Here is a 23,385-nt window from a genome sequence, read left to right as displayed (position 1 = left end):
TTGAATAGCTTATGTTTAACCAAAACATTTACTGCAATGATAAAGTTAGTAATAGCGACATTGGGCAATTAAATTCAGGTTTTGTAAATAAAACAAAACGGTAATTTATCTTCAATGCATAATGGTTTGAGGTTGTAGTGAGACGTAGTAAGAACATCAAAGCCCATACAGAAGTAGGTAGCATTTTAAACTTTTCGAATACCTCTTTATTCATTTTCAAAATTTTCGCAAATTTATTTAAGTTATTCGCAAAGTTTAAAATGGTACCTACTTGTGTATTAGCTTGTTTGATTTATCTATATTACTCTTTTTGTCTTTATTTGGGTAAGAAACGTTAACGGGCGGGTTTAACCATTTCCTAGCGATATAGAAAACCAACACTTGCTCAAAAATTCAGGGCGAATATTTGACCTTAAAGTTTTAGCGAAGGTCACACGCCGCTGTGGCGATAGAGATCGAGTAAGCGAGTAGTTTCTCGGATAAAAGTATGATCGAGTTGCCGCCGACCTCGGGGTCCGAGTTGGGAGCAGTTAGATCAAAGCGTTCGTCAGTTGGCTTGCTGCCAAAAACGCGAAGCAGCAGCAGCGAAACTGGAAAGCAGGATTCGCACAGGTGAGGATTTGGCCTTATTAATGCGACTTTTTGTTAAGTTTTTAAAAAGGGATTTAAGATAAAGTCGGTACCTTGTATCTCGGTTAAACTTATAAAGCAGGGCTGCGAAGTCGGTTAAAAATAACCAGAGTTCGACTCCGACCGAGAAAATAACCCGAGTCCGAGTTCGACTAGGCCAAATGTGCGATTTCGTCGAGTCACGAGTCCGTCTCTGATTCTACAGTCTGTATTTCAATTTTCAACCATGTATGGAACTAAATGAGGATTTTCAGCAATCCAATCAAAGGGGTGTCATATCAATCATTCACTCACAATAAATGGTTAAAAGTATCCACCATGCTATTTCGCCATTACATATCAGATTTAAAATTTCGTACTGCGCATGCGCACGTTGGACTCGGCACTCGGGTAGTTTTACTCGAGTCCTGAATCCCGAGTCCGACCATGGCAAATCAAAACGACTATGCCGGGTCCCGGGGCCGACTCTGACTCCGCATAAAGCCTGTTAAAGCAGCCGTCATTGACTCTCCACCTATATAGCAGACCGTTTGCTTCCTTGAAATAATAAAGGACCTAATGGTAAAAGTAAGCCGGAACGGTGAGGAACTGCGTTCCCTTTAAATCAGTGGTTCTTAACCAGGGTTCGATTGAACCCTTGGGGTTAGAGACGCAGCTTTTTTAAGGGTTCGGCGAGAATGTCCTCTAAAACATAAATGCTGTTATTCAAGCTAAATTGGAATCTTTTTTATGTACCAAGGTGTCATGTAACGTTATAAATTGAAGGTTTTTGGCCAATTTAACCTGCATAAATGCAAGTTCATAAGTTAAATATACCCAGTTTCAGCTGCTAGGAGAAACGAATACTGAGCGAAAATTTGGTGTTCGATGAACGCTTGCAGAATAACATAGGGGTTCGACGGGTTACCAAAGGTTAAGAACCACTGCTTTAAATATTTGCTGCCAAAATATTTGAACAAAAAAAAATGTCCTATGAATTTTAAGATCTAAATTTCTGATGAAATCGGTAGTTCGTAAAGCATTTAAAAAAGTTTTTCGATTGTTAAGACATGTTTTGATAATATTATATTTTTACTTAATCGTGGCAGCAAAAGTGCACAAACTTTCCAAAATATTTTGCCATCGGGTAAATACATTATAACGTCTAAATATACTATACGGTGTTTATGACAGAACTTGATATGATAGGTAATATAAAGTTGGTTTAAAATTTTGAAGATCGGGGAAAAAAAACACAATATTTTTAAAACCAAAGCCTGCAGAAACGTTACTTTATTAAATAAATGACTACTGTCTGGTCAACTTTATCTCGATGATATACATTGTGTAAGAAACGCCCGCCAACCACCAGGCTATTATTTTAGGTGGGCATCTGTCCAAACATGCGATATAATTTTTGTTGTTCCTTTCACCAAAGTTTTATTTGGAATTTTCTTAATCAGGGGATAGTGCTGGGAGACTGTAGGAGGTTTTTAGTTTTGCAAAAATATATGTTTCATTGTTACGTCATTATGGTGGTTAGCAATGATTTTTGTTTCATCAAACCAACATTAGAACACTATATAGGGATCTGTTTATAAGTTTAATGGTGAATCACTGATGATGGCATGAGAATTTGCCGAAACGTTTGAAAATAAAGCATGTCGCTTTTAACGTCTATTTGGGCCGTTATTTTCACCATTAAACCAACATTTTTTTAGTAAAATGACAACATTAATTTGATTTTGAATGTTAAAATGATTATGTTACTAGAAGGAATATATCGAAGCCAACACAGAAGTATAGGTAGCATATTCCGAACGTGAAAAGTTCTTTATTAACTTTCGAGATGACCGATATCATCGAAAGCTATACCCGATGCCAAGTGGTAGTATCGGTTCTGGTGCGATAACTGGGTGGCAGCTGGCAGTAGGCTAAAATAAATATATGTATAAAAAATAGTAGATTACAACTCTTAAACTCGTGACAAGTTTTCCTTCGAAAGATAAGGTATCGATATAACACGTCAAGTATACGAAATCGCTAATTTTCAACATGTAATTTATCGAATTCATTTGACTAGTATTGATTAGCTTTGCTTTTAACATCCAAGGTCTTCGTCCACCGATGCTCGCGATAATTACAACAGACGACGACGTTCGAGCGTAAAGCAGCTCAAAGCGAAAAAGTCGGCTGCTTTTAACGAGGGCGGAACACACGAAGAAGATGTTGCTATCTCGAAACCGGCGAAAAAGGTAACGAAGTTAATATTGTCAATATATATCGCTGTAACTCAGTTGGTAGAGCGACGGTCCTGGCTTGACCGGAGGTTGTGAGTTCGAACCTCACTGCAGGCTGGTTTCTTTCTAGCCTGCCCTGCTTGCATTATTGATCGACAGATTCGGCGAGTCTGCGATAGCTTTTCGGTGTATTATAATGACATGGAAGCGTAACTATCGGTCAAAAAGCAGCTTCCGAGGGACTAGATCACAGTTGCTATTAAACACATAGGTGTGTGTCTTTCATATGTACATAAAGGTTTTTTGTCGAAATTAACACAAATCAGAAAAAAATATAGCGAGAAGCAAATGCTGTAAAACTTCAATTTTTTTTTAAACGATTTTTTAAGGTGTACGTATAGGACAAAAAAAGCTAGGCGCCCGACGTTTTTTTTGAGATATTTAAGGTTTAAAGGAAAAAAAAAGTTTTCTTTAAAACGTATGCGCGCATGTATTTTGCTTTACTTCTGTTGAATGTGTCGAGTCTGTTTGATCACCACCACGAAATTAACATGTATCGTGTATGAACAGTTGTTTTTTCACAACAGCTTATTTTCTACTCTAAAAGGGTGCAGCGAGCGTACATTCGAAGCGAGTGGACGACCAAATGAACCACGAGCATCTGCAGGAGCTCGAGCAAATATTTAAAGAAGGTAGGAACATTTAGAACTAACAATTGCAGGAAATAAGCTTTCATAGCAGTTCGAGTTTGATTGTGTTTCCAGGTTTGTCAAACAGTTTTATGAAAAAAGCGTTCAAAGAAATTATAGCATTTCGAAGATCTCGAATTCGCTCGACGATTTTTAATATAAAAAGCAAAACAGAACAACTGTCATCGCCGAGACAATAGAAAATAGTTAAAAAAGGTTTTGATCGCACTTACTAAGCAGATAAAAACAATTTTAATAGACTTTTCTTAAAAAGAAAGATTTACATATTTATTACAACCCCTGTTTTCCACCTCAAAGTACACGAAGATGTCATAAAAAAACAACAATAAAAAGATCCATTCTGTAAAGCGCTAGACCAGCGGTTCTCAACCAGTGGGCCATAAAACATTTGAGGTGGGCACAGACCGATTTAAACAAGCTAGATTTAGTTTCGTCACGCTCATAACCAAATTGCCTAAGTCTTTTTTTTTTATGATTTTCAGAGTTTTTGCTTCAGTCACTTCTTGCTACCATCCCCATCCATAGAAAAAGTGCTCAGGTCGTTTTAGGTCATTTTCCATGCGCTTGTGCAAAAAATGACTTAGGCACTTTTTTCCATGGATCTAGATGGTAAAGCGTGACTTAGGCAAAAATCATAAAAAAATGACTTAGGCAATTTGGTTATGAGCGTGACGATTTGTGTCATTATATTTAATTTTACAGGAATAATGGCTTGGGGGAGTGGGGGAATAAAAAGGAATGTAAATTTATTGTTCAGCCGCAAGTATCTCACTAATGCAAGGTTGAATAAATAATCTGTCAGAATTTTTTTGCAACGTAAATGGGCCACGAAAGAAAAAAGGTTGAGAACCACTGCGCCAGACCCTGTCAAATCTGCGTTTGTGTCATTTTGTTTCCCGAGTATACCAAAAGAATTAAATAAGCCCTTATTAATAAACGTTTATACGCTTTGGTGCTATTTAAATTAGCAGTGAGTTTCTATTTTTGAATTGCACAAAGATTTAATACGCAAAAAATTAAATTTTAATGAAAAAACACAAACTGTTGCATAAAACAGATTGGGGCCGTGCGAACAACGCTTTTAGTCATTTTTTACCATACAACACAGGTTCGGCCGGTGAGGAGGGTTTGGACATGGAACAGTTTCGTATTGCGATGAAAAAGACGATGGGAAGCCACATCGACGATACTGAGCTGGACATGATCTTTATGAAGGTACAAAACCCATGAGATTTGCTTACACGAACAACCAGGTGTTTTGAAAGCTTTTAGATTTGGAATGTAAAATTCATATTTAACCTGAAGATTTTGTTTGATCCACAATTCTTGAAAAAAAGTACAAACCGCAACAAAATGGCTATCAAAAATTAAACGACGGGCATTTAATTGCATGTTTAACAAAGAGAGATTATTAAATAATTGTTGAAGCAACTCAAAATCAAAATAGGGCAGTCGAGTAATATACATAACAAAAGTTAATCGAATGTTATCTAAAACGCACTACAATCAATAGTATATTTGGATATTTGCTTCAGAGAAGAAACTATTCAAAGTTCAAGAGAAAGTGTTGTAATTCCAGCACAAAAAATATAGGTGTTAGTGCATCAATCAAAGCAATGTGTTGCCAACTGTAAAAAGATATGTAATCCCCCTAACAATGAGTCTTGCCATTCCACGAAAAATGTCTTAAAGGAAAAAAGCGCAAAAGTTTATGGGACGTTATCTAAGACGTACTGCAAAAGAGTATATTTGTATAATAGCTAAAGGAAAGAATTTTAGTGCTACCCTGCCAAAATTTAATTTATTATTCCTATAAAAAAACTGACTATAGTTCAAGATAAAGTTGTGTCGTAATTCCAGCACAAAAAATGGTGTTAGCGCATTAAAATAATAGGTTGCCAACTGTTAAAAGGTGTGTAATCACTCCAAAAATGAGTCTTGTAATTCCACGAAAAATGTCTTATCGCTCAAAAAAAGACGAACTGGTACGTTACTCTACCGCTCAAAAAATAAGAAAATATTGGACATTACTCTATCGCCAGGTGGACAACAACTGCGATGGTACAGTGGATTGGGACGAGTACCTCTCCTACATGTTGCTCGAGTATCATCAGAAGAAGAACATGTTCACCTTCGACCAAGACCGTCCCTTCCCGAACCCGCCCTGCTATATCAACACACATGCCGAGAGCATTTGCAGCATAAGGTTCCTCCAGGTAAAGAAGCCAGACGCTTTAAAGTGGTCGGAATTTGTTTAGAAATCATGTGGAAAAATATTCTGTGAGTTGCCTTTGCATTTTGTCCTCGTGAAAAAAGCTTGACATACTATTCTCATTTAGAGTTTTTGTAAAAATGTTTAAATTTTGTCTAAACGTAAAATCCTTGAACGCGAAACTAATGTGCACACATTTTCTGTGAGTTGCTTTTGCATTTTGTTCGCGTGAAAAACGATGGATATTCTCATTTAGAATTCTTGTAAAAATGTTAAATTCTGTCTAAATGTAAAACCCTTGAATGCAAAATGATATGCAAAAATATTCTGTAAGTTGCTTTTTGATTCTGTTAGCGTTAAAAATGCTGGACAATATCATTTATAGTTCTTGTAAAACATGATTTAGTTGTGTCTACATGTGAAACCGATCTGCAAAGTGTTTTTTTTTTGTTAAACTAAGTTTGAACAAGCTGATTAAAAAAATAGTCTAAATGGACTGCAAAATAAATCCATTCTTCCGTATTGCTTTCATCAGGCTACAACAGTATAATGCGTTGTCCTGAAAAACCTTTTGCACCGTTACCAAGACATCGCGGCACGAAACACAAGAAGACTGCAATATTAAAGCTACGAATTTTATAGTTTGTTAGTTGATTTGACCCGGGAGGAAATCCAACCAAGAGGTTAATCCTAAATAATTCTGACCTCACAGCTTATAGATGCACAAAGGCACAAACCCAATACAAACTAGATAGCAGTAGAAAGCTAATGAAATAAAACGATGACGTCACACCATTTTTGTTTTTTGTCACCCAATTAAAGTCAGACTCCTAAACCTCTGAATCGCACCAGCATACATACCATTAAACTCAACTGTATGCCTGAAAAATCATTCCAATAAAACGACATAATACAGTAAAAATCGAGCGCCAACAAGCATTTTAATCTTCACAGGCCCTATCGGCGCGCCAGACAGCAGACGGGGTACAAGAACCCGACGATTCAGCCAGCCGCTACCTTACTCTTTCCCGTGACGGAGTGCTCAACATCTGGAATATCGACTGGACGCTGCAGAAGTCCACCACGCTGGAGGGCGCTAGAGCGGGCGGCGTGATTGGCGGAGCCTCGACCAATCTCGGCCTAGTTCAGCGTCAAGTGTCGGCGACTGACATGGTGTGCATGACCAACTGCAATACAGTGGCCGTGGCCACGACCGATTACGAGGTGTCATTTTATACGATGACGTCGAACATGATCCAGAAGAGGTTTCAGATTAAAGGTGAGGTTTTTGCTTTGAGTCAAAAATCTAGTGATAGGGTTGCCACATATTGTTGTAAATGAAATTTAAAGCATTGTTAGACAAATTGTTTGACCTAAAATTGGATCGCTCGACGTGTTTTTTCAATACAAATAAAAAACTAAATGGCCAACACAATAAATAGTGTAGAACTTTGTTTTACTACGGTATTTTATAAACACATAAAAAAGTCTATTCGCCGATAAACGATACAAGGAATCGCTTTTAAATAGACATTGTTAATCTAGGTTTTCAAAACAATCTCGAGCAAAGTTGAAAAAAGTTCCATGTACAAAAGAAGTACATAATACAAAGTTTCAAAAAATACCTTATCTTGTCGAGATAATTGACATGCCTGATTCAGAACATAAAAAACAAATTTTGAGAATAAAAACTAACAGTGATTTTTACTCTAAATTAAATTCAAAGAACTAAAACTGTATTTTTCCGCCTCTTTAAAACTTTGTGTGTGTAGATCAGAAAGGTTGCACAATGACTTGGAACACATAAAGCCAATAATTTTACAGCCGATTATGGCGATAAAGAAAAAGACATAAAATTCAGGTTACATCTTTCGGTAAACAAACCCTAAAATTGCGCGGCGCAGATTTAAAGATTCGTACAATGAACGAACAACGCTCGTGTTGTGTTATACGCGATGTTTAAACGAAAAGGTAGACATCCGTGCTTGCAAAGAATTTGTTTAATCCACCTGCCATCAAATTGTGGTTAGATTTTAAGGGTCGCAAGCAAAAACAACACCTGTGAAAGAAAAGGGCGAAGAGATTTACAGTCAAACTTCGGTACTGTGCCACCTTGCTATTATGCCACTCTCGCTACTAAACCACTTTCGATCATCACCAACTAAATTCAATAGAAAAATTATTTACTATGCCACCCCTTACCCTTACTACTATGACACACGAGAGTATAGTAGTACTGTATCAACGAAACAGTAAACGCTACAAACGGAACGATTTAACGGCTTTGAAACGGCAAACGTATATGTATGTGCAAGTAATGTTTACTCTCTTTTCTCTAATGTAGTCCAAAACTTCGAGGAATCGTCAGCTGGCGCATGTTACGACACTTAGTTTACTTTCATATATAATTTTTGAAACCTAAAAACATCTTTAAAAATGTATTTTCTACTTTTACTGACAAAAATATATAATAATTGATTATCAAATTGTATCCAGGTTGCAAATAAGTTGGTGTTCATTCTAAAGGATTGTTCAATGGCTATTTTAATAAAACTCTCGCTGCTATGCCACTTTCTCTCGGTCCCAAAGGGTGGCATAGTGTCGAAGTTCAACTGTATTTGTAATACGCAAAATTTGGCGCAGACCTAAAAGACTGTGCGCTGACGATGGACTACTACTACGACATCAAAGATCCCAAGCACGCTATACTTCTCTGGGGCGACACTAGCGGCAGTCTGACGGTGATCCGCTTCCACGAGAACCCGAACCTGAGCCTGTTTGCTGCGCCCCTCTGCCCTCTAAACCGTATTTCCATGATACGAGTGCTGCGCGGCTACATTCACGGCATTAAGGCGGCGAAGTATAGAGGCGTGCATGGCGATTGGGTCCAACAAGTTCGCTACTATGTAAACAAGAAGGTAAGGCCCGTGTTTAATGTATGCTAGTGTCTTAATAAGAAGACATATATCCTACATCTCGGATAGATCAATATCGTAATGATACTGCGTACGACAAGTTTTTAGGGTGTTTCACGACATGCTTGTAAGGCTTTAAATTAAATCAATGTTTTCAACTTTTTACACGGCGACTTAATTATTAAGCTTGTATAGGTATAACAGCGAAGAAATTTACCCAATTTTAATTAATTCGACCCATAGGTTGACAATCACTGCTCTTAAGTATCCTTGTCGAGTATACACGTCTTACTGCAAAGCGATTTCATTATTTAGGACCAAACCGGTAGTACTGGTGGTATGTGTCGCTTGAATACTGCAGACTAAATTTAACACCATTAGGTTCATACTTTGGCCTCGGTACCTTATCATCTTTCGACGTCTACAGTCCAAATAAGTTTTTGCTCGAAGATTGCGTTTTAATCCGTAGTGTCGTTTTGTTGGCGCAGGGCCAGGAGTGCGTCATTTCCGGTTGTGTGAAAGGAGACACCGCCTTGTTCTTCGCCGATATAACGGAGAAAGTTAGAGGCGAATCGAACAGAAAAATGATCATCAACAGGTAAACTGCATTAGATGCAACATTATTTGAAATGTATTAACCATGCTTTCTTCTGCTTAATTTTCAAAATTTTAGTTGCTTTTGCTTAATTCGCCTTTTAGTCGAACTGGAAATCTCGTCAGTTTTAAAATCTAATAAAATTCAATTTAAACAAAAAATCGAGGTTTTAAAAACTACAAATCACGAACAAGTCAATTGCCTCGACATTAGGGCATCTGAATAAAACACAAGCAGGAATTTTTTTTCCATTTATTAGTCTTTGATAAAATAATTTAATCAGCCCAAAAAAAGCGAAGTATTTTGACTGAAGTCATAACATCGACCCTCGATAGATAACACCCACAGGAGGGATTCTAGCAGTTTAACAAACAAAATAAATAACATCAACGTTGGAATAAAACACAGCTCGGAATAACATGAAAATGGGACGGTTGTCATTCCAGCGAGTGTAGATCGTATTCTGTTGTACAAACTCATTCATTATATACTGACGATGCCTGTGTTGGCGAAATATCTTTAGGACCATTTTATAGTCTCCGACCTGAATTGCTACCTTTGCTAGAGTATGGTTGTTTTTCGACTCGTTCCCTTCTGAGCCTGCATAGCTCAGTTGGTAGAGCGACGGTCCCGGCTTGACCGGAGGTCGTGAGTTCGAACCTCACTGCAGGCTAGTTGCTTTTCTAGTCTGCCCTGCTTGCATCATAGATCAACAGACTCGGTGAGTCTGCGATGCTTTCGGTGTACTTTGCTAGAGTATTCTGCTGTTACTGATTATAAATTAAGGTCGACATTTATCTTGCAGGGGTCAAGGTGATTTCCATTATATCACATATTGATGGCAACATTAGCCGCGTACTTGGCTTTATGCCGTTGGTCTTAATACCACGGTATTAGAACTACTTCCGCTTAGATATAGTTTGCATATAAGCCTTTTTGCAGTGCTTTTCCACCTTTTTCGCGGCGACCCAAATATTAAGCGTAAGTATGACGACTAAGCTTTGACGACCCAATTGTTTTTTCTTGTAAGCAAAATAATAACTAGCTTTTTGTAAGCGAACAAAAATAGGCATTAGCATAAATAATTTCGAATTATAAGAATTATTTTATAAGACATTATTTATTTTGCTTCCTTAATTTTCTTAGTTGAGAAATATTTCTCAGAACCAATCTCAATAAACATACAAACTACTGAGGTTGGCGACCCAACCAAATTAAACAGCGACCCAATTTTGGGTCGCAACCCATAGGTTGAGAAGCACTGCCTTATTGTGTTTTTCCCTACAGGAGCTCTCACTTTCACGTGCGCAAGGGCGTCCTTTGCCTGTCTTACGATCCCGAGTGGAACCTAATAGTCACAGGTAGTCGTGATTGCGAGGTGCGAGTCTGGAACCCCTACGTCGTGTCCAAGTCGGCCGCTGTGCTTAAGGGACACAACACGGCCGTGCTACACGTGCTCGTGCGAAACTGCGACCACCAGGTCATCAGGTAAGTCGTTGGTGCGTTTAGCAGCAATGTATTTCGTGAGCAATATATACTTTATATGCTCGAAAACTTAAGGAAATCAGTAAGACTATCCTAAGCACAATTAAATCTCAGGAAAATCAGTAAGACTATCCTAAACACAAATTCCACAGCCAAGAATAAACTAACTGAACAGACGTAGCCAGCGGTGGCATTTAAACACACCTCAACCATTTTATACGCTGGTTTTCGAACTCCAACCTCAAAACTGTATTTCAGTCTAAAGAAACCACAATTTAGTCGTAAAAAAACGAAATCACAAAATAATCGACAGGTTTTAATACAACCTATACAGTGTATGTACCACGGTAACGGCAAAGCAGCATAAAAACACCGTTTACCCTAGGGCCTAGACCGATTAACTGACCAGGCGCAGCCAACGATGTAATTCAAAATACAACCTCAAAACTACATTTCGGCCAGTCTAACGAAACTACAGTGTGATCATAGAAACAACAAATCACAAAACCACCGACTTCAACTATCAACTTTTAGGTTTTAGTCTAACGACAATTTTTGACCAAATTCATATATTTCCATGTGTACACCGAAAAGCCATTGCAGACTCACCGAATCTGTCGATCAATGATGCAAGCAGAGCAGACTAGAAAAACAACTAGCCTGCAGTGAGGTTCGAACTCACGACCTCCGGTCAAGCCGGGACCGTCGCTCTACCAACTGAGCTATGCAGGCTCAGAAGGGAACGAGTCGAGAAACAACCATACGCCAATGCTTGCTCAATCTGTTAGTACAAGCAGCTTCATAACGAAGGGGATCGCCAGTATCATATCATAATACAATAGGGCTAGATCTCAGTTGTAAGCACACATATATGTGTGTACATATGTTTCATTGTATTCCCATGTGTTATTTTTTTTAATGTGTTATTTTTTAAATAAAATATTATATTAAATCTGAAGGTTTATGAGGTGCTAATTAATGCTCCAAACGATTAGAAACTCTGAATGATAAGAATTGCCTCCCACCTTTAAACTGATGCTTTGATTTACTTCTCAGTCACATTAACCGATGATGATAAAAGTGAGTATCGAAACATCTTAATCAAGATGGTGTCGACTTACTTGTACTATTTGGCTTTTTGCAGCATCAGCAAGGACAAGAACGTGCGAGTGTGGGACTTACGCGACTATTCGTGCAAACAGAGCATCCACGGAAGAAACCTGGAGCTGGGGAGACTCGACATCACGGCTGTGTGTTTTAATGAGCGGCAAGCAGAGCTGGCGGTTGCCAACAGTCGTATCGCTGTGCTCAAACCTCGCAACCCTTCATCGATCGGTTACAAGCAAGCCAAGCTGGCAAAGAGCCACCAGAAAGCGGTGGTCAAGGTTCTCTATAATCCGCTCTTTAACCAGGTATTGCTGCTGTTTTTCTTGAAGAAAATAGGTTTGGCTAAATGCTGTACAGGATACCGCCTTGTTTTTCGTTGGTTTCCGCCTTGAATTTGAAGCACTGCGAGAAAAAATTCGTAAAGACATGCCAAGGCATTTAAAGGCGATATTTTCGAAAATGACTCTGTTTTTTTCAATTTTTGGGAGGAATTTGTTATGAAATAATATCGAAGGCCATAAAGCACAATTCTAGAAAAATAATTGTTTACCAGACAAAAAGTAACCCATTTATCTTTAGCTGGTGACTGGCGGAGAAGACTCGATGGTTTGCCTGTGGGACATCAAGACGGGAGTAAAGCAAATGCAGTTCACCACCGGGACAGAGGCGGAGATAACTTGCATGGCGTTCGACCAAACCAACCGCAGGCTGCTTACAGGTCAAATCAAAATGAAACGTATTTAACAGGAAAAAAGTGGCATCAGTTTAAAAATCGACGCATCCGTTTAAAGCAGGGTTTTTTAACCAGGGGTGCGATAGCTGTTCCAAGGGCGTGCGGGGCTCAATCAGTCACATAAAATGTATTAATGAAATTTATCTATTTGTTCAGTTAAAAGTAAAACTAACTCACACTTGGGAATTGTGTTCATGTGCTGTTAGTTACTTGTATAAAAATGAAATTACAATGGTTTTGATATTTCAGCAATTCTAGAAGGGTTGCGAGAATTGGTCGGTAATATTAAAGGCAAGAAAATGGGTTAAAAACCACTGGCTTAAAGGGATTACTTTTGTAAATCAGTTCAACAGTTGGAATTTCAAACAGCATCATCTGACTAAACTCATGCATACCTAAAACTTAAACACATCTAAACAGGGTTGCCACACAGTTTTAAGAAAAAATACATTCAAAGAAAAATAGTAGATTTTCAAAGACCCCAAATCCGATCGCGAAACGTTTTTTTTTGCGACAACAAAACAGTTTAAATGCCATGGTAAACACACTTCAAAAACATTTGGACGGCACGTTTCAAAATCACATAACTTAAGCTGAACATAAAATAAATTTAAAGATTATACTAAGACTTTTAAATACGTAAATCGATTCAAAAACATTGAAAAACTAACCGTGCTAAATCCTGTTCTTTAAGTTCAAAACGAAGAGTGGTTCACATATTTAACACAGTGGTTTTCAACCAGGGTTCCGCGGAACCTAAGGGTTCAGCTAGGACAGGCCAGGGGTTCCGCCATTTCTAAATTCTGTAGCTAATTGGGGTGTGTTTATTACAGTGGGGTTCCTCGAGCCAGTGAAATTATTACACTGGGGTTCCTCGAGCCAGTGAAATTATTAGTGGGGTTCCTCGAGCCAGTGAAATTATTACAGTGGGGTTCCTCGAGCCAGTGAAATTATTACACTGGGGTTCCTCGAGCCAGTGAAATTATTACACTGGGGTTCCTCGAGCTAGTGAAATTATTACACTGGGGTTCCTCGAGCTAGTGAAATTATTGCACTGGGGTTCCTCGAGCTCGAAGAGTGGTTCACAATATCTATAGAGTTGCTTAGACTTAGATGCACCATTAGATTCGTACGACCACGACTTTAAGTAACGCACATATCTACACAATATTTAAGTTATTTCCTTCTATCCTTGTTGTGTTTAAAACGAGATCGGCAACAGACTTATTGCAGGCGGCAGAGACGGATCGGCGACGATGTGGAACTTTAATAACGGAGCAAAGCTTCGGCGTTTAGACAAGATGGACGGACAGGAAATCAATGACGTCGTTTTTACAAGGTCGGTTGAATCAAAGCACTTGATTAAACGCCTTCATTAAGGTAACGGCCATAAGCAAACTTTTCCAGAAAATGTAACAGTCAATGATAACACGGAATAAACATCTAATAGTGAAAAAACAACTTTCAATTTTCAAGGGAATGTAACAGTCAATGGTAATAGGCAAAATTATCTTTACATATAAGCATCTAATAGTGAAAAACAACTTTCAATTTTCAAGAGAACGTTACAGTCAACGATTAGACAAAATGGAAGTTTCATGAGCATCTGAGACAACAAACAAATTTTCGTGATACTTATCTCTGAGCTTTCGCTAACACACTTTAAAACCAATAAGGAATATCTGAAACGTATAATATAAAAACATTTCTGATAACTATAGACAGGTCACGACCAGTAATGCCGAACAACAAGTGCAAAAAAGATAGTCTACCAGAAAAACGTTCGGATACAAAAAATGACAAAATAAATAATTTATATAGAGTCCAAATGACAAAAATACCTCAAATAATAAGAAACGACCATTCCTTGTAGAGCTGTCAATCGTTTCAAGTTTTAATTTTGTTGTTTCAAAAACACTTAAAAAAGTGGTCCATGAAAAACGAAATGTTTTATTGGAAATTTAAAACTGAAATACTGAACTAATTTGAAAAAAAAACGTTTGAGGGAATTAGAAAAAATTGTGCGTTTTTAAATGGCGAAGAAGAACCGTTCTTTTTGTTTTTGCGCAGGCAGTGCATCGTAACTGCGGGCTGAAACCGGCACTTGGGCGTTTATTTCTAAATAGTTCAAATAATAGCAGAAGGCCTTAAATAATTAACCATCATTCCCTGCATAAATCGATTTCCTAAAATGAAATTCGATCTTCAATAAGCACAAAACTGTCATTTATAATGTTCAAACAAAAATTTGAAAAAAATCCTATAAAAGGATAAACAGAGAATGAATTGTTTTTTTAGAATATTAAAACTGACGAATGTAATATTAAAATTACAGCAACGGAAAATTTTTAAAATAATTTTTTTGGAAGAACTAAGAAAAGATTACGCTTTTTTACATTGCGGAGGAATTTTACCCAAATCTCGGCAGAATAGGGAGCGTACTGTATTTTTTTCGCGCAGGCAGCGCATCGTAACGACGGAACGGAACCGTCACCTGGGCGCAAAAAAATAGCTAAACAATAATTAACGACAATTCCTTGTATAGCTCGATAGCCCAAACTGAATCTCAGTCTTCTGAGAACAAAACCTTTCATTCATTCATTTTAAGAAATTTACCCCAAACCTACTCATAATAGCGAGAAAAAACGTTTTTTTTTTCGAGCAGGCAGCGCATTGTAACGGCGGGCTGGAACCGGCACTTGGGCGTTTATCTGGATTCGTACGGAGACGATCGCTGCTCCTTGCTAAGACAGAAACACAAGGACGACATCATGAGCCTGGACTACCACCACGCCGAATCCACCTGCGCGTCCGCATCCTACGACGGGGACATCTTCCTATGGTCACTGGATAGCGGGGACGTTCTCATGACGTACAACATGCATCGGAGCCTCTTCCCCATTCATCTTGAAGAGGAGAAGATCTCGCAGGAGCGTAAAAGGACCCCCAGGGAGCGGGTGCAGATGTCCTCTTGCGATGAGGTGAAGGGCGGAAGAGAGATGACGATTTCGATCTGCAACTCGGACGGTAATGTGCAGAGAGACTTAATTTTTATATGTTCCGCCGGCTTGCTCTTAGAGTTTGTTGTAGAGTTATAGACTGTACTGTTTTATAGAGCATTGCGTTGACTTATAAAGATCATATAGTATATTTTTATAGAACATGGCGTCCCTCTTTTAGTTGCCTCTAGCTTTCAGCTTTAGATAGGAAAATGTAAAAAACGTAAAGTGAAGTCAGGGTAAAATTGAATTAGATTGTTTAAAGTCACTATAACAGCTTTGTTTAAAAAAAAAACATTGTGTATCGTTTTTCGAAAGGCTCACTTTGTGGCCCTTCTGTACACCTGTTTGCCGGATAAAATCGGACAACACAGGCCTCAAACATAACAGGTCATGGATAAACATCTTGTAATGCACAAAAAACGCAGCATCTTCAAATGCCTTGTTTAAAAGAATCATATTTTATCTAAAATCACCTAGCGTGTCGTGAAACCACTCTTCTGTAAAACAACTCGCCACTGATCTGAACAACAAGCTTTTCCTGAAAACAAATCCTGGTATGCAAAGAAACTTCTTAAAAAATCGTTTCTGAAAAACTGTGTGTTTGTGTCATTTCACTTCGCGTGTTGTTGGGGTGTTGCAATCCTTGATGAAGGCTTCCTGGATAGTTAGCCAAAACAACGAAATAACAAATAAATAAAAGAAGAAATTGTTTTCAGTACATACTATACCTGGAGCAACAGCATATTTAAACTGGTATGCAAAATACATATTTCCTCTTATGCGAGAGTGCCATCCTACCCAGGAAAACACTTTCCTTGTTGTGCGAGCCTCAGTTATTGCAGGTTCGACGGCTTCACAGCCAGCCCAGCGACTTGCTGGCCGGAGGTCAGCCATGACGCGTGAGATCGTGCTCAAGAAATCTGACGTTTGGCTCCCATCCAATCTTCCTTGGCTCAAGAAGAGGAAGATGTTCTACTACGGCAGCGGTAGGAATTTTTGCACTTGTTTTTTTAGGTCAAGTATTATTTAAATGTAAGCAGGTGTAGCTATATGACGGTGCACGTACTACGTATTCGTTTTTTTGTTTTTGAGAACAGTTAAAAGTGTGGAATTGACTTTCGAATTGGGACCAAGCATGGCGGTAGAATGTATATATTTTGGTATAACTTGCACTGACATTTATTCAATTAAAAACACCTTTGGAAAGTCATTTTTGGTCAAACGCCGATTTATCATCCAAATTGAAAAAGTAAAAAATGTAGAATTATATTTAACATGTTTTAGTGAGAAACGTAAGGATAGATCCGATAGATAGATATGTTTATTAAATTCGGAAAATAATTCCGAGGAGCAGCGAAAAACAGCTCGATGTGCACTTTACTAAAAAAAAACATTTTCGTCACATTTCCTCATTTAAATCTTTTCAATTTTTAATTTTCCAAACAATATCACAAATCCGGATTATTACAACTCAATTCGCAACACCGTTGCCGGGAATAAGGATAGAACACCGCTACCACTAAACAGCCATTGGTCGAAACTTATTCAGAAAACGAGGCGGCGCAAAGCGACCATGACGTGTCGGAAGTGACGTCATCCAGCTCGGCGTCGACGAGCGCGAGCAGCAGTCGAGTGACGTCAGGCCATTCGCGCGGCGACTTTGTGTCGCAGATCGCCGACCGCGCCATCTACAAGCTTCTGTTCTTCCAGACTCGTAACACGTCCGAGACTGTCGGCAGTCTGATGAGCGCGTGCGCGGGAGGGTGGATGTGCATGTGGTCCATTCATCAGCGCGGAGGAATGCTGGGTGGGTGACGATTTTCTTGGTTTTTTGCTGCTTACGCGCGGTGACTATAGCTTGTGGACGAGACAAACCGCGGTTAAGTGATAACCAAATTGAGACATTGGAGCAGCTAGGATTTTTAAGCATAATGGTTTGAGGTTGTGGTAAGACTTAATAATAATATCAAAGCCCATACAGAAGTAGGTATCATTTTGAACGTTTCGAATAACTCTTTACTCATCTATGCTGAAAATTAAGGAAGAGTTATTCGAAACATTCGAAATGATACCTACTTCTGTATGGGCTTTGAGATTACTAAATCGAGACATGTTTTCGGTCCATCTGTAAACGAAAATGCTGTATGAGAGGCATTTTTCGCGTTATGCACGTTTCGAATAACTCTTTAAACATTTTCAACATCTTAAAAATGAAAGACTTATTCGAAACGTTCAAAATAATACCTACTTCTGTATGGGCTTTAATATTCTTATTACGTCTAAACCAGGTTACTTCCACGCGTGCAAAAAGAAGAACTCCGGAGACTTCGTTACGACAATGGCAACCGACGCAGACAACAAAGTGCTGGTGACCGCAGACAGCCGTGGCTACATTAGAGTCTGGGATGTCGAGACTTATTGCAACGGAGCGGACGTTACTGAGAGGAGGAATTTGATGCGAGGGAGCTCCTCTGGCGAGGAGAATAAGGAGGAAGAGGGAGAAGAGGCCGAGGTGAGATCGGAGGGCGGAAAGCCCTTTAAAGGAAAAGTGGCTTAAACGAATCACTCCTAGCGAATAATGGGATTTTTTAACGTTGTTGTTTTTTAAACTGGCACATTGAAAAGAAGTCGTCTGGTCTTTTTTTTTAATTTTAAGTAATTGTAAAAGCAACACAATGAAAACTTTATCCCACATAGTACATATCGATCCTTGTACTCTTCCCACAGAACCGAGAGTAACGTTTACAGCACGAGACGAGCCCTGCTCATTGAAAATAAGCGAACCCAGTATCGTACATTACGAGAAAGCTGCATTGAAGCAACACGACACAACTTTCTAGTGTGAATTTCAAACCCTCTCCCCTTACTACAGCGCTCACAGAACCTAGACTAGATTTTACTGTATTAGCCGAGGCCTGCCCATTAAAAAAGCGTTGTGAGAGAATGCATCGAATCAACACGATACAAGTTCCACTGTAAATTTCTCCCCTTGTTCACTGCAGCGCTTACACAAGCCAAAGTAACTTTTATAGCATTGCTCATTTAAAAAGCTTTGTGAGAGAATGTATCGAATTACCACGACACAATTTACAGTGTAAATTTCAAACCCTTGCTCTCTGGAGTGCTTACAGAACCTACAGTAAATCCTACAGCATTAACATAAACACACAAATAACCTCACTGGTTTATAACGCCACTAGGCTATACAATCTATAGATCGATACAGTATATTACAATAAGTTACCCAAAATAGATAAACAAAAAGTTGCTCACGTATTACTAGTGGATCATATGCAGAAGGTCGAGAGTCACAAACCTATTATCGTACATTACGAGAGAGAGAGCTGCATCGAAGCAACACCATACACCTTCCAGTGTACATTTCAAACCCTTCACTTGCTCAATGCAGCGCTCACAGAACCTAGAGTAACTTTTACAGCATTAGCCGAGCCCTGCTCATTAAAAAAGCCGAGCCCTGCTCATTGAAAAAACAACACAACACAATTTCCAGGGTAAATATCAAACCCTTCCACTTGTTCACTGCAGCGCTCACAGGATACAGAGTAACTTTTACAGCATTGCTAATATAAAAAGCTTTGTGAGAGAATGCATCGTATTACCACGACACAATTCAACTGTAAATTTCAAACCCTTCCACTTGTTCTCTGCAGCGCACTAAGTTCATGCCGAACGACCAAGCTCCACATCTGAAGATGTCGGTTCGCGCGCACGTACGTTCGGTCACATCGCTTGCTTACGTAGATGAGAGCGGACTGATTGCTTCTGGTGGAGTGGACGGTAGTGTGAGGCTGTGGACCGACTCTGGACGCTACATCGGCACCTTCGGCCAAACACAGCCCTGGGCTATTCAACTTCCAGTGCATGTGAGTTCGCCGTTGTGTTTTTTAGGTTGGGTTAAAGCGTTTATTTACGAGGGCAGTGGTTCTCAACCAAGGGAAAAGATACTGGGGTGGGCCATAGACCAATTTAAAAAAGCTAGATTTCTGGAAGAATTTAGTTCCATTTGTGTCACTATAGTTAATTTTACAGGAATACTGGTTTGGGATATTCAGATTAAAAGAACTAATGTCACAAGAAAAATTTTGCAAAAAATATTTTAAGCCTTCGAAACGGTAGCCGTGACCCATACTCAACTAAGAAACTGTTTCTATAGTGACCTAATAAGAAAATTCAAGCTAAATCTAAAAAAAATAAACGGGTCTATGCTCCACTTTATCAATTGTATGAATTCAGTGAAAAAAATAAATTTGGGCATAAAATAAATGATATTTAGAGCAGATGGGCGTGCTTTCGAAAACCGAATAGGGACAAAGAATAAAAAGTGAAAAGGCACCTCACACCAAACCACTCGTACACAGACCCGAACAACCGATTAACTTCCTTTTGTTGTGGCAGGTAAAATCTATTCCCTGCGATATGCCGAGCGACGTTCGACGGGTTGCATCTCCCACAACACTGAGGACGTCCAAGGGGCAGGTCCACGCGCAGTGGCGTCAGGTCAAGCACGCAGTCAACTTCCTCAACATACACACGGCAGCAACAGAGAGGGAAAAGACACGACCGGCAGCGGCGTCCAAGAAAAAGACAAAGGTGACTGACGTTTTTTTAGACCTTGGCTGGATAGTGGGGACTGGCTGGATATTATATCGCGCGCGCAAAAACCAACATATAAGCCAACCGTAAATAGTGATACATAGTTTCAAACCCTCTCCCCTGCTTACTACAGCACTCACAGAACCTAGACTAAATTTTACAACAACTGCAGGGTTGGGATTTTGCACTCACCCGTTCGACAATGCGAGTGTAATTTGTTTCCGGCTCGTGTTGATTAAATTTTACTCGCCCGACTGGCGATTGTGAACTGTAATTCAAGGCCAGCTCTACATCTGGTCATCTAGGGGTCAACGGAAGTTAAACGTTTTGCGAAAATCATTTTGATAAATCTATTAAATCGCTGAAACGTGCATTTCAGGAAAACGGTTGTTTAACAAGAGGCCAAGTATAGTGAAGCTCTGTGCCTGTCTGGTAATAACACTTTATTAGACTAACCATGTAACGTTTTTGCCACATTTTTTGACAAGGCTAAATTTTATATTTTTCTATGCAAGGTATTTTCTTTCGACAAATGCATACCGAAAACAATGGCTGGTGGACAAGAAATTAGATAACATAATTCCGTTTGATAATGAATTGCAAAGCCCAAAAGGATGATTAGTTCAACATCATCTTAATTAAGACGTTTCTAAACGAATTTTATCATTTCCTGCTAATGTTATCGAGCCACATTACAGAACCGTGCATAGTGCAACCAAACCCAATTATTCCGTTTGTCTATAGGTTCTCGAAATGCTGCCACGCGAAAGATCAAGGCGGGGATCGATCCAGGATCGACTTAGTGAAGTTACAAAGGCTCTTATTGAGGCGAGTATGGGAAGACAAGTAAGAAAGGGTTAAGCAGCTAGTTTAGAAGCTAATTTTTTCGGCTAAATGCAATAGCCAGGTCAACTTGGAGACAAAAGTGTGATCTGGCGTGTTCAGCTGACTTTGAATGAAAGCTTTGGGCATTCAGTTGACGAAATATATGTTAGAATGTTTTTGTAACTGCACAGCTCTCGATCGCAAACCTTTCAAATAAAAAGTAACGTTCAGCTGTCAGTCTTTGGGTAAACTGACGACAAGACTGTAGATCAGGGGTTAGTAAAAAGGAAAGCAAGCCGCAATTTGAAATTAAGAGTTCAAAGAACTGATAAAATAGATACAAATTTATTTTCGCATTATAACGCGAAGTGGGCTCGGAAGATCACAAAAGATTTATTTCAAACATGGGAACAAATGACGAATATTATGATTTTTGATATAGTCTTTTTTTTGGAACAGTAAAACTTTCTTTACACTATACAGTTGTACGAACTGCCAATAATATAGGATTTAATAAAGACATCTTTAGATGTCAAATGAAACGTAAACAAGCAAGCAGTCCTAGGGGTGGAAAAACTTTTGACAGTAGTTAAACTTGTTATTATAGGAATCGTCGCCATTCGACACGCGACCGGCAAAACAGAGGCGCAGCAGCGTTACAGTGTGGTTGGAAGACGTTCCGCATTCGATCAATGCCCAAGCGGAGCCTATAGACCAGGTTCGCGCTTTACAGCTATACGCTTCACTTTGTTAATTCAACTTTCAGAGACTGGTTTGTTTAAATTAGGCGAACTTACAAGAAGATGTTTACGGCGACGCACAAACATCGTCGCCGACGTAAGATTTATAAATGGTGTCACGCGTACCGCCTTGGTTTGGTAGCATTGGTTATCGGCCGGAAAGTGCATAAATTTCGAATAAAAACAGAAAAGGCAATTTTTCAGTTTCAAAAATCCAGTCGCCGTTAATTTTAAGGAAAAATAAAATTAAGAACACAATTAGAAATGTCGCGAAGGAAAAACCTAAAAATGTTGAGTGTTTGTACACGGGTTGGTGTATTGGAAAACAGTTAAATCACTAAAAACAAATCGTAAATATTTCACAATAGATTTCAAACATTAAGAAAAATTATTATCAAAGCGATATAAATTATTTTTTTCATAAAATGCAAACCTAAAAAAATCTATTCCGATAGGAATTCCGAAATTAAGACACAATTTTCTAAGAGCATACACTCCATAACTAAAAGTAAATTAGCCATAAAGTATTACGGAAACTCTAATTTGCTGCTTTGAATCAGGTGGAACAAACATTTCTGAGGATTCAGGCTGAAGGTTTGACAAGTCAGATACTGGGAAAAAACAACTATAAGCCAAAGAAAAGGCATCGGAGGGCCACGATAGACACAGAAATAAGGTAATTGAGACGCAGCTTGGTAAAAATGGGATTTTTTTAAATACACGGAAACCAAAATTCGACGTACGCATTTTAGACCCGATGGATTTTCACAGTTTTTTTTTTCTTTGAAATATTGCTTTCCGTTGTTGAGAAAGGTGACCAGACAGTGCTGTATACTTTATTTGCTTTTACACCGATTGGTATCTTTGTAAAAGCCACTGTATATATTACAAAGTTTTTTCTACACCACTTTTCACGTATACAATTTTGCTTTGATTACCTTTCGAAAAGAAAAGAAAAGCTTTCATTTTTGCATTTTTGTTCTGATTATTCCTATTGAAAAACAAAAAGAATTCGACAATTAAGCATGGTTTGTTTGTTTTTAAACTTTTGCAAAATCGCGATCAGTCTTTAAATAGCAAAATTTCATTTAAAAACATCCTTAAACATATTTTTGCGAAGAAGCTTGCAAAAAATATATGTTGTCTGGCATGGTACCCAACACCGGCGCCATTTCTTCTTTTGCTAAAGGTGGTGCAACAAGCACGCCGTGCTCTACAACTCGCTACCCTACGCGGTCCTAGTGCCGCCCACCGAACCCGCCTGTCCGGCTCATCTCAAACGCATGCGGGATCGAGCCGCCAATGCCAGACAGGCGCTCAACGTTGCGCAGCGCAAGGTGATGGCAGCAAACGCTATCCGCAGGACTTCACCGCTCACAAGCACGCCAAGCTACGGAGGCGGCGTCCAGGCCAAGCATAGTCGCATTAAGCTGCCAGCGATACAGCTCAAGCCCGGTTCTGTTACTGCCAGTGGCGGCGGAGTGCTGAGAAACGAGGCTGGGAAAAAGATTGTGGTAAAGCAACAGCAGCATGCGGCCCTGAGGCACTCCAACTCCAAGCAGAGGCAGCCGTCGCCGCTGATCGCAACCTAGCCGAGC

General features: G+C 39.1%; 2 protein-coding genes and 2 non-coding genes across 4 annotated transcripts in view; 2 read left to right on the top strand and 2 right to left on the bottom strand.

Annotated features, from left to right (window-relative positions):
• LOC146139401 (magnesium transporter NIPA2-like) overlaps positions 1-23,385 on the bottom strand; it is a 34,769-nt gene that overhangs the window by 9,286 nt on the left and 2,098 nt on the right. The window lies entirely within an intron of this gene.
• Positions 488-23,379, top strand: LOC146139402 (WD repeat-containing protein on Y chromosome-like). The gene is given in 22 exon segments (XM_083391518.1): positions 488-612; positions 2,723-2,864; positions 3,457-3,541; positions 4,668-4,774; positions 5,602-5,775; positions 6,726-7,050; positions 8,415-8,689; positions 9,175-9,284; positions 10,569-10,769; positions 11,911-12,178; positions 12,453-12,591; positions 13,840-13,945; positions 15,272-15,579; positions 16,442-16,594; positions 17,158-17,415; positions 17,897-18,082; positions 19,212-19,492; positions 20,025-20,219; positions 20,967-21,050; positions 21,655-21,765; positions 22,348-22,463; positions 22,977-23,379. Coding segments are annotated over 22 exon segments (4,152 nt in total).
• Trnaa-ggc (transfer RNA alanine (anticodon GGC)) lies at positions 9,880-9,954 on the top strand. Its single transcript has one exon. It is a non-coding gene; the product is annotated as a tRNA-Ala (tRNA).
• On the bottom strand, positions 11,424-11,498 carry Trnaa-ggc (transfer RNA alanine (anticodon GGC)). Its single transcript has one exon. It is a non-coding gene; the product is annotated as a tRNA-Ala (tRNA).

The sequence above is a fragment of the Ascidiella aspersa genome, chromosome 6, assembly GCF_963924565.1.
Source record: "Ascidiella aspersa chromosome 6, kaAscAspe10.2, whole genome shotgun sequence".
Classification (NCBI taxonomy): Eukaryota; Metazoa; Chordata; class Ascidiacea; order Phlebobranchia; family Ascidiidae; genus Ascidiella; species Ascidiella aspersa.
This window is presented reverse-complemented; position numbering and strand designations above follow the sequence as displayed.